This window comes from Archocentrus centrarchus, chromosome 17, assembly GCF_007364275.1.
Source record: "Archocentrus centrarchus isolate MPI-CPG fArcCen1 chromosome 17, fArcCen1, whole genome shotgun sequence".
Taxonomy (NCBI): domain Eukaryota; kingdom Metazoa; phylum Chordata; class Actinopteri; order Cichliformes; family Cichlidae; genus Archocentrus; species Archocentrus centrarchus.
This window is the reverse complement of record NC_044362.1, coordinates 15,916,786-15,928,904: the sequence shown is the minus strand read 5'-3', so window position 1 is coordinate 15,928,904 and position 12,119 is coordinate 15,916,786. Positions and strand designations below refer to the sequence as shown.

General features: G+C 42.9%; 1 protein-coding gene across 3 annotated transcripts in view; it reads left to right on the top strand.

Moving 5' to 3' along the window:
• The first annotated feature begins 2,869 nt into the window (after positions 1 to 2,869).
• The window catches only part of LOC115795397 (ephrin type-B receptor 1-B), a 170,057-nt gene continuing 160,807 nt past the window's right edge, over positions 2,870 to 12,119 (top strand). For all 3 annotated transcript variants that reach the window (XM_030751287.1, XM_030751285.1, XM_030751286.1), the window contains exon 1: positions 2,870 to 3,109. In XM_030751287.1, the coding sequence (XP_030607147.1) occupies positions 3,049 to 3,109 (61 nt within the window). In that variant the 5' untranslated portion in view covers positions 2,870 to 3,048. The remainder of the gene's footprint in view (positions 3,110 to 12,119) is intronic.

Below are 12,119 nucleotides of genomic sequence, written 5' to 3'. Positions count from 1 at the left end.
GTCCTTATCTGACCTACTACCAGAGAGTTGTTCTACTCTTGAAATCAGGAAAAAAAAATACAGATAGGTTTGGATAAATATGACTCAGCAGCAGGCTTTTTTTTTTTTAATCTATATTTACTTCAGAAAAACTGTTTGTATTTTTGCAGTACATTTCCAAAGAGACTGAACTTTGCCGGGGCAGCCTTAAAAAAAATAAATCTTTAGGCAAAACTAAGCACCATCATACATCCCCAACAATGAACTGATTTTCCATCTCCTCTCTTGTGCTGTGACCCAGAAAGAGCGACTGTGCCTGGGACTCACAGCGGGTCTTGACCCTCTATTTGGAGAACACTGGTCCAAAGCACATCTGTATTCAGCACCAGCGCTGCACTCATATTGTCAATGGCCAGCACACAGACCCCTGAAGATGGATGAAGCTAAAGTCTGGCCTAATAACCAGTCTATACCCCCAGGGTGGGTGTAGCACTGCACTCCTCTGTCACCTGAGTCCCCGCGCTGTCTCCATATTGACTTAGGCATTTCATTTTCAGGCATTCATATTCATCACCGGACAAACCGTTCCAGCTTCCTTTGTGTCTGGGAAACATCTCTTTTTCCTGTCTTTCTTATTCTGTACCATTATCTTTTCTGGAGCATGTCTGCTTGTCACCTGCTATACCTACTACAAATCTAAATAATGAGAGTGAGTGAGCAAACACTGCTGTACCTATTTACTTATTTATTTCTAAAAGGTATTTCTTGTGTATTCCTCGTTCCTTTTGTTCTTCTTAATGTTGTTGTCAGGGTACAGAATAGGCATGTTGGATATGGAGAGGAAGATGCTGGGTGTATGTTGACAGATCAAAACTCAATAAATTTAGGGTCAACTCACATACTGTAGAGCGTAAAAAAGAAAAAAAAAACATTTAATCGCAGACAACTCAGAGAATACCCGAGTTGGTGAGGGTACCTTTTTATTTGACATGAATCTGGCTTTGGAACAAAAAAATGAAAAGAGAATGGGGATGCTGCAATTGTAGGCTTAACCACACAGGAAAAAATCAGGCCACAGAGAGAATGAGAGGCTCTCTTCAATGCGTTCAGGCTCACTATTGGTATTGGGCTGGGGCTCTTGAGCTGAAGTAGGCAAGTACTCGTGTGGCTTTGCGTGGATCATTATCAGAGTGCTGTGTGGGAGAGCGACTGCACACGCATTTGTGTTATTCTTTGTGCTTGTTTGTCTGTGAGTGTAATGTAAGGGAGGATGTGCTACAGCGGCAGCTCTATTGTTCCTACCTCCCTTACTCTTCCTTCCTTCCTCTTGCCCAGGGTGTGGACGGCAAACAGGGACAGATTTCTCGTGTACTTGGAGATGACCTGTGGAGTCATAGGTGATGATGACTGGCTCGGTGAAAAATAAAGCCAGGTGGCTACGAAAGGCTAAAAAACCAGCCAGTACAGGGACCGTGCTGTGCTGTGCCATGCCACACTGTAGCACCACTCCTCACCACACCATTAAAAATGACAAATGCTGTCATCAGCTGCTTTCCCAGGTTAGCAACCGCTGCCTGATGCTCCTGAAGCCTCGTGTCTGCCCCAGTTCATCAGCTGCTGTTTGCCACAACTGGGACAACCATTTATTAAATGTGAGTCACCTTTCACACTTTACAGTGTGTTTCATTTTTGTCATTGAAAAGGTTAGGAGCAGAATCAAAAAGGGCCAAAAAAAAAAAAAAAGAAAGATAAAAACAGTCAAAGAAGTTCAAGTCTTGCTAGAAAAATGCTGCACATATTTGAAGTGTAGCATATGCCTTTAGGGATGCTCACACTAGCTATACAGACATATGCATTAATTTTAGAAGCTGTAGATGATAATAAAAACCCCCAAGATGAAAGTCATTCTTTATGTCCAGTAAAACTAAAGCAGGTGAAAAGTATCTGGGACAGTGCACTGTGAAGGGACAACACTGAAGTATTAGGCCATCCAGTGGCCTGGGGTAAATTCAGACCTACTCAGGGTGCAGATTAACAACTCCATCCCAATTCTTCAGCTCCAGGGACACGGGGAGGGGGACACATCTATCCCAAGACAGGTGTATGGTTCTGGGCTACAGGGCAGCAACTGTCCCTCCCTCTGCTGAAGCGGGCCCTGGCCCTCTGTGTTCCTACAGGGAAAAGTCCATTGTGTGTACCATCTGTTGCCTCACAGGCACACACAAAAGGGGTGATGGGTACAACAGGAGGAAGGTGATGTGCAACGCCTGCTTAATATCATTAGGAGGTGCAGCTGAATTTGTCAAAGCTGTTAAAGAGCATTTTCATTGCAAATAGGGTTTGGACTTGTGGGCACAAGTTCAGCAGCCAAGTATATATATATATATATATATATATATATATATATATATATATATATATATATATATATATATATATATATATATATATATATATATATATAAGGTATTTGAGAGGTCACTAAAATATCTTCTCTGAGTCTTAATTGGGGAAATCAGCTGTGATTTTTAAGAGACTGATGAAATGCTTATTGACAGTATTATTTTGAAGTAAAGGTGGATAGGCTGCAGAGCAAGTGGTCTTTTTATAGGGGTACGCTCGGCTCTAGGCTTACTTGGCTTGTAGGTGCAGCAGTACGCCGACTGGTGGCGTTATTTCCCTTCACTGTAGCGGACACCGCTTCAAATAGGTCAAGGAAAAGTTTTGTGTTTTGACAATGTGCTGTGGGAGGAGCAGCGGGTTAGCGATTGGTTAGTGAGTTTCGGCTACCAGTCGGTGATTGGTCCCGGCCCTATAATGGGGCTGTGAGCAGGCAATGTCGGGTCTCCCCCACCTACTCCACCTACACCCCCTCCTGCCTCGCACCCCCTGCTCGCTACACTTCGCTCTTTCCTTACACTGATTGTCACACATTGTTTACTACGGCTTGAAATGTGACACACAACAGAGGCTATCTGCTGGAGTACCGCTCTGACACCTGGGATTCTTTTGACGCGCCCCGTGCGTCTTGGTTATTTGGGGACAGGCTGTGGAGACTACCCTTCTGCCATGACAGTGGATTTGTTTGCGCTTTTATGCCTGCTGGTCATCACATCCTCTGCGATGGAAGGTAAATAAGAAAATGGGACTATACTTTCTGTATACGTGGAAATGACCCTCTCCAAGGCGCGCTTTGTACTATGGGGATGCATGCAACGTTCTGTGTTGGGCAGCGCTGCGTCTGTGGCATGCAGAGCGATGCCATACACGTGGATCGCTTTGGGCATCCCGTTATATCCGAGCAGCATCCTCGCGCTCCGCTGATGTTTCTCGTACTTGTGAAGAACGATACGCTTTTTGATTTAAATGCGTCCATAACAGCATATGATAGATTATTAGTGGCTATTTATCTTTGTTCTATACAGGAGCGCATGCCAGGAGAAGTCTCCTTCATTGTGTGTGCTATTTCTTGTTATTTTTCTTATTTTCCCACGTAAAATTAGTTTTCCTCAGTGGGACGCGATCTCTCACATTTTTTTTCTTCATTAAAATAATTTACTACGACTGTGCATTGTTCCGTAGCACTTTGAATTGGCGAGACAAACTCTATTAGACTGTGTTGATGGGAAGTTTCCCAAGATGCACTTTATTCTGGATTGCATTAAGCATTTTTACAACTGGAAAACAACTACACTATCAGCCACTAAAACCCGAGGCCTCTCCCGTTTTGTCGACTATGCCGGTATTTTATTTTCTCTTCATCCACCTCTTTTTTCCTCCTCCTCCCTCTTTGTCCGCATCTGCTTCTATTTCCTTTCTTCTCTCTCACACACTCATCTGGACAAGCATTGGTGTCACTAGAGTGGTAGCCAATATAACCTCAGTTAAACATGTTTTTCATTTCCGCTGTGGGACCCCAGGGACCGGACACTAGGCTGTTGCGGGCGACATTATCTGCTGTATGGATAGCCCAGTAGCATCATGGATGTATAGTGTCTTCTCTCATTTTATTGTACAGTAGCTCCCTCTTTCCAATATAACGTACACTGAAGCACACCAGCTTCCCCGTGGCACTCTGTATCCACTCCCACAAACAAGCAAATTAAAAGCGCAGTAAAAAAAATTGTTTTCTCACATACAGGTTTTCTCTTTAATCGTTTAGAACTCTCCTCCTGGACGGCTCCCAGCTCTGGCGGTGCTCTATAATTTGGCGGTTGCTTTCTTGTTTGTGCTCATCAGATTTCAACACTGATATGGATACCAAACCCAGGCCCAAATTGCTACCTCTGCAAGAATGGATATTTAGAGGTTCAAATGTTTACCCTATGTGAAGTGACAGCAGAAATGTAATTTCAGAGACATGAGTGGCAGATGAGAGAGAAGAGTAAAATTTCCCTGCTAGGAAAGAGGTGTGGGGTTTCTGCTTTAAAAATGGGATGAGACTGAAGCAGATGGGCAGGGAGATGGCCCCTGGGTTACCTCAGTAACAAGGATGAAAGTGATTTTCTTGTTTTTTGATGCTAATTGAAAGGAGGTTGCCCCATGGGAAGGTTAAAATCTTCACTGATCTGAACTCCAATCTGTTGCTTTTTCAATTTTTTTTTTTTTTTTTGTCTGTGTGTGCGAGAGAGAAGGATTGAGCAGGGCCATTGATCACATTATCCCTGCCTATCCTGTCACCCTTAATCTGATTAGTCCAAATCTTCTGATAATCACAAAGTGTCAGAGATCTGTTTGTATGCTGTGTGTGTGTGTGTCTGGGTGTCTGTGTAGAGGCAGGAGCAGCCCTGACCGTATAGATGCTTGGTCGTGATTAATTGAATGGTCTATTTGTCCCTACGCATATGTTCGCAGTAAACAACCCTCACATCATTGATGAACTGATGAACTGTGGGATGAAAATTATAAGGAGGAAGTACTCTGACTTTTATTACACAGGCGGGAGGCAACTGAGGGAGACAGGAAAAAAATACTGGGGCAGCTCAGGAGGCAGAGTGGATCGTCTACTAATCGGAAGGTTGGTGGTGCGATCCCTGGCTCCTCCAATATGCATGTCAAAGTATTGATCAAAGTGTATCTGCAGGTGCGTGAATGTGTGAACTTCAGATTAAAAGTGCTTTGATATGAACGGGTGAATGAAGCGTGTAATAAGGAAGCACTTTCAGTGCTTAAATTGAGTAGAAAAGCACTACATAAGTATCAGTCCGTTTGTCTTGGTGGTTTTATATTCCATCTGCAGCATAACTACTACGCAACTATGCAAAGACAAGATATCCATATACAGAAATACATTCACGGACAGGCAATTGAAAAGGGGCAGAGAGGCAGTCAGACCCAGAGCAGAAGGTTACAACTCCTTCATCTTTAACTTTTCCTGTCTACTTTTTTTTCACAACTTTAGTCTTTTCCTCATTTGTCTACCCTACTCTGTTGTCCAGAGGTTTCTTCCCTAATCTCCTCGTTCCACTCTTGCTTCCCTCATCACTTCTTCAGCTCACTGTGCCTCTGGTATGCGTACGCTACTTGCCAACAGCAGCAGTAATACTCCTTTACTTAGAAAGCCCGCTGCTTATTTATGTTTGCCCTTAAACCAATTAGGCTCAGATAAGCCTGCTCAGTTAATGGCCCAGAATGTAGTGGTGGAGAAAGCTGGAGTTGAGGGAAGGGGGGATGAAGCAGCACTAGAAGATAGACAGAGACCGAATGAGATAAAACGATGAGCGAGACGGAAGGAGAGAGGTCAGTGAGTTTCAGAAAAGATATGGTATGCATGTTTTACAAATGAGATGACTGTAAATGAACCAGGGTAGGAAAGCAAATGAATGCCGTGCTTTATCAGGATCTAACACAGAGTAGATGCCTGAGCCATGGCACAGCATTGTAAAGCAGCAGTTCTATGAGTATGATGAGAGAATGTTAGTAATGTGCTGTAACCAGTCCCTCAGGATGCTGTGCTAAGTAGCTGCGCTGCACTATGGTGATGCATCATCCTCAAATGATGGAAGACAACCTATTGTACATTCCTGTATAAACAACTATTATGATACCTTAATCAATAGGTGGTAGTTATGGAGGTCAGTACCAAATACTGTTGATGTGAGTTATTAAGCAGGGTTGATGTAATTGATTAGAGGTCAGAGGAGAGATTACTGAAGCTTACTTTCCTGCACTTGTCTAAGTAATCACTCTGCTGAAGTAGTCTTGATCAACACACTGACTCAGCTCCGGGGCTACTGTACTGTGGATGACCTGTTGCTCTCCCCTTATTGTGCAGACAATTCAGCAAACATTTCACTTTTGTTTCCCACACTTGTAAACCTCGCAGTTAAAAGTGAGCTCGTACTTTGTGACGCTAGAGTTGAGAATTTTCTACTGCTCAGTGTGTAAGTTTTGTGAACTCGCCAGCTGTGCGGAGGAACCAGCCTGTAAAAAGAATCATGTTGAGTCTCTAATGGATTTTAATGCGAGATTGCTCCTTTCCTCTGCTCTCTCGTTTCATATTATTAGACAAAAATAACAAAGGAATTAAAGCTGAACCTAGGCTCGTGGGTTGATGTGGTAGGACTGAAAAGACATAAAGGATTATGCGTGTGACAGCTCACATGTGTGTATTTTAGCTGCAGGCACTACTGCTGACCTGGGACCACCTGAAGTAGAATTCAATTTCTCGCTTGTTTTTTACAGCCATGTGTGTATTGTAGGTTTGGGTCCCTGTGTCGTCAGTATAGCTCCAAAACCATTATACCTGGCAGGGGCAGCAGACATGGCCTCATCCCATAATGGAGGCTTTAGTTTGCCCACAGTGAGAAGACTACTTGTTAAGGTTCGCTTACATAGTTGAGTCAGCTATGACGACCCCCAGTGCAAAACCCAGTGTGCAGCTTATGTACCTGCAGTCCTGCAAATATGCATATTTTTTGTGTGAAACGACAACACTTCCAGTGCGCTCAGTTCGAGGAAGATTCTGGGAAGGATTTTATGCATTTTCGCAGTCTTTTCCTCTTCCTCATTTTCTCTCTGTGTCTCTCTTGCTCTCTTTCTCCCTCTCTTTCCTCAATCCTCACGTACACATAACATATACACATACACAGAGAGTACCCCTCACAGTTCACCTTACCCCAGAGACATCTGAGCCATGGGATGGCCAGATGGTGGATGCAGGTCGGGAGCTTATGCATGTGCACATTTTTGTGCACCCCTCAGTGTGAGAATGAGTGCTATCAAGGGAGAGCGGAGAAAGAGAGAAATAAAGCACTATGCGCTATGCTCAAAGTGTCTCTTGTGCACCCAGTTCCGTTTTAATTACTGTCTTGGGACTTGCATTGTGGATATCTCATGGTCTTTACGATGCTGTTTTCCTGTGTCATCAACGCATTTCTGAGTCCAGAGATTTACCGCGGAGATGCTATCAGCAGTGTTAGGTTCCACCCGTCTTGCTTCGTGCTTGGCCCTTATCTGAGCAGGTGGCTGACTGTGGGACGAGGGCTACGGCCTTATCTGTGCAATCTCGGGGATAAGCAGACCCACTGCATCAGCAACATACAAAACGCATTAGAGCACAGGAGTGAAAGTGGTGACGCTCGTGACACAGTTCAACCTCAAACTGTGTGAGTCATCTGTTTGCTGGTAAAGCCAGTTCTCTCAAATGGGAAGCACACAACAGGGAGAGAAACACACAGACACACTCAGTGATTAGACTTGATGTGCGCAGGAGCACAAACTTTGAGATAACCCTCCAAGCCACACCTAGTAGTGGAAAATGGCAATGCTGGTTATTGATTGGCTGGAGTGACCCAGCTTCCCCGCGACTCAAGGATGGTAGTGTGAAAAATGCTTTTTCTAATTCTTTTTTCAGTCTGAGAGGCTTTTTTTCCTTTCCATTATCACCTGTCCTAGAGATTGGGTGACAGTTGTTCAGTCAGCAGGAAAGGGGAGCCTCTTCAATAACTGTTGAGTTGAGAGGTGAGAAGAAAAAAGCATTGATTATCGAGTCTTATTTCCCAGTGTTCACGCATCCTTGCTCCTGAGGCCTTCATACTTAAAGCACCATTTCAACCACCTCTCCTCCATCCCATGGTCCCTTAAGCTTGTCCACTCCAGCTCCTCATCACCAGCTCAGGGTCAGCCCAGGTACAAAAAGCTTGTTACTGACTTTCTGAGAAGTTTTTCTTGCCTGCTAGATTGTTCTTATGAATTTAATATAAGAGTGCAACCCTTTTTTTTTTAAAGTTAGGACATTGTGTAAATGTAAGTAAAAACAGAATATACTTGTACAAAATACAGTTATAATTTAAACTGTATATTTAATTGAAAACAATGCAAAAAAAAAACATACCAAGTGTGATTTATTAATTATTTTTAAAAAAAATATCTGTACATGTTGAATTTGATGTCAGCAAGGAAATTAAAAAAAATGAATGGAACATGGTGAAAAATGGGGAAAGTTGTATAAAACTAAAATAAGAAAAAAAAAAAAAAGAGACTCCCCTAATGAATGTGTGACGGCTAAGTAGGTTAATTAGTCACTTCAAGCCAACTGCACAAGTTACCATCAAGTGCAAGATTTACCAAGGAGATGCTGGGTCCCAACTGCTGTTCTGCGTAGGCCTGAACCCCCTCGGCCAGATCATTAACAAGACTGGCTACAGACATCCACTATGGAGTGGAGCAAACATCAGCCACCTCCTCTACATGGATGACATCAAGCTGTATGCCAGGAGTGAACGAGACATTGACTCACTGATCCACACCGCTAGGATCTACAGCAATTACATAAGAATGTCATTCGGACTGAAGAAGTGTAGTCGGATGGTAACAAAGAGAGGGAAGGTAGTCAGAACTGAGGGGATTGCTCTATCATTGCAGACACTGTGGATAGCTACAAGTACCTTGGAATCCCACAGGCAAATGGGAACCGTGAAGTGGCCACTCGGAAAGCTGCAACCAGCAAATACCTGCAGGCATGTCCTGAAGAGTCAAGTGAATAAGTTGGCCAAAGGAGGAGACAGAAGCCACTGACATGAAGACAAGAAAGCTCTTTACCATACATGGAGGGTTTCACCCCAAATCTGGCACCCTGAGACCATACGTCAAGCAGAAGGAAGGAGGCCGAGGACTAGCGCGTGTCAGAGCCACTATCTAGGATGTCCTCTTTGACACCAAGGCTTCGTGTTTTCATGGCTGTACTGTTTCATCACATGGAAATATTATAAATCTAACAAAGCTGAAACTACAAACTGAAGCAAACACAGTATTTTCCAGAAAGGGTGAATAAAGTGACAACAACTGCTACACAGTTCATCTATGTTTGATGTCTAGTGCATGTATGCATTCATCATTTATCAAAAATATCTTCAGTTTTCTCTGCTGTACAGAAAACAAACCAACCAGCTCTGATACCAGAGGACTCTGATGATGATGATCTCTAGTGGAACTTCTCTTTCGCTCTGAAAGACTTCAGTGGTGTGAAGGTGCAGGGGAGGGTGGCAGTCGATCCTTTGACAGCGCAAGCAGACGTGAAAGGATAGATCACAGTTGGACCCACAGCACCTAAAAAAACACCAAACACAGTGATGACAGCTGAGGTCTGACCACAGTGGCTCATTTAGCGCGTAAACAGTGATGGAAAATACAGACTGGTGACTCTGAAACACTAAAACAAAGTTTCAGTTCAGCAGATTGAAACTATCATGTCTGAGATGTTTGAAAAGTTCTGGATTCAAACTTTTTGATGAAAATTACAGAGGTAATGTTGACATCAGACCTGAAGATTCAAACTACTTAACTGTTCACATTTTGATGTTTGGCGCGAAAGAGAAAGTTTCATGCATCTGAAACATTCAATATATCATGGAAAAAATAGAAAAATAACATCCAGTCCGAATGGAGTTTGTTCTACAATAACGTGGAAAACTGAAGCAGTTAGATCGAAATTATACCAAAAAAAACATTCCCATCATCACTGGCGCAAACAGAGATTATGTCTTACCTGCCAACAGAGACAGAAAACCCCAGAGAGTCTTTTTGTCCCAAACTACCATCCTTAGGTTTTAATGAGCTGATTGAATGGGTGATCAAACTGCAGCAGTGCTGATAAAGACGCTGACTGACTGGAACACTGAGATGGTGAGTTTAATGTCTTTGTGGTCAGAACCTGCTTTTATTTTTCAAGAACGATTTCTTTTACTTGTGTTTAGATGTCACAAAAGTGTGGGAAGTAAAAGGATCAAGCTTCACTACTTTCTAGCTTCAGATCATGTTACATTCACTTCATTATCTCAGGATAGATATGGGCCTTTCTCTTTTAGGTTTTTGTCATGGTCCTGGGTTAGTTGGCCCAGGGTATTTGAGTTCTTTGGACTTTCAAGCTTTGTTTTTATGTTCCTAAAATACAGTTTTTATGTTCTTTAAATTCTTTTTAAATACCATTGTGCCATTATCCACAGCCACTACCTGCTGCCTTCTTGATAACACATGACTAATATCGCTATCAGGTAATTGGTAATAGTTAAACGGCTCCCATTAACATGTGCACCGGCCAGGTTAACATTTATGATAACTGTTTCGTACTTCAATGTTGTTGAATGGGAGCTTTACTGACCTCTTGAAATTCCTCGTGAAGAATTGTTCAGCGTTGTGAACAGATGCTAGTGCGGGGAGGTGCTGTGTGCCTGCCTGTCTGCATTTATGAAGGTAAAGCGGTGCAGTGTGAAGACTTGTGTCAGCTGGAGGAGGCGAAGACATCGCTGTTGATATCGATACTGTTGAAAATGAGTAATCCAGTAGTAATTTTGCACAACAATGAGTGACAACATACATGCCAACATACATCACAAGAACAATGTACTATTTTCACCTGAATGTAGGGTTTAAATGGTTTGCCAATTATTTCATTCTGTTTTTATTTAAGCTTTTTTGGTTGCAGTTTAATTGTAGTTTTGTATGTGTGTGTGTGTGTGTGTGTGTGTGTGTGGTTGTAAGTGCAGGGTACACTCCCTTCTCCAAACCCTTGTTTCTCAAACTTAACTGCCTTTGAATAACTGGCTGTTTCTCCCCAGTTTTTCTCCCCCCTTTCCCTCTCCCCCTGCAGACGTTTTTGGTTAAAAACAGATGCATTTATGAAGCATTATAGGGAAAGTGAAATATGAGCCCGTCGTCCTGAAGATGTAACAGGCACAGCATTGGCAAGAACAGAAAGAGGGTAACGAGACTGTTGGGGTTGTAGGCGTGTAGGAACAAAGAGCTTCATTTATGATTGTTATAATGAGATCTATTTTTAAGTCTGGCCCAGAATGAATTAATGTGACTTTTAAGCCCAAAGTCTAAGGCTTAAGGGCTACAAGTAGGAAGGGAGTGGTGCAAGAACGTGTAGTGGTTCAGTGTTTTTGTGGCTTCCAATGCGTGGGAAACTTAAAACATTTCTTTTAAAGTCTGCAATCAAACAGATAAGAATATCAGTTTAGCTAACAGTGCACACTTGATAACTACACACTGTGTTTATTCAGCAAATCCCTTGTTGCTGAAGTTTAGATGTACAATATATGAAGCTGCCACCATACAGGAATTTAAAAAAAAAAACTAAAAACTGTGGGACTTTTGCATTTAGAGTGAATTAGCAGCCTAGAGGATGCTGTGTCTCCAGCGCTCAGAGGAATTAAAGGCAGAACGTTAATAGGGCTGAAATTACGGTTGGTGGTGGAAGCTGCTCCACTTCTGATTAAATAAAAGCCGGCTCCTCTACAGGCTGTTTCTCATAGGGCCTGACAAGCTCTCGCACACCACACGCTCACACACACACAAGTACAATTGCAAATGTGCAAGAGCCTCACTACGCACACACACGCAACGACACACATAGCTTTGATGTGTGGAAAGGAAATGAGCAGAGACTGAGAGCTAAGGGCCTGGGCCTGAGGCCTGTCCCATTATTAATGAGTAAGTGCCAGTTCTTCTCCCAGGTTCAGGACATGTGGACATATTTCACTATTTGCCTGCCCTTCTCCTCACCATAAATGTAATCTCTTATTAAACATTGGCTTCGTGGCAAGAGAGTGTCAGAGAAATTGTGCATGAATATTTGTGTGTCTGCATTTGTGTCCCATTAGCAAGAGAAATGAAAATAGCGGTGGAGAAAAATGAAG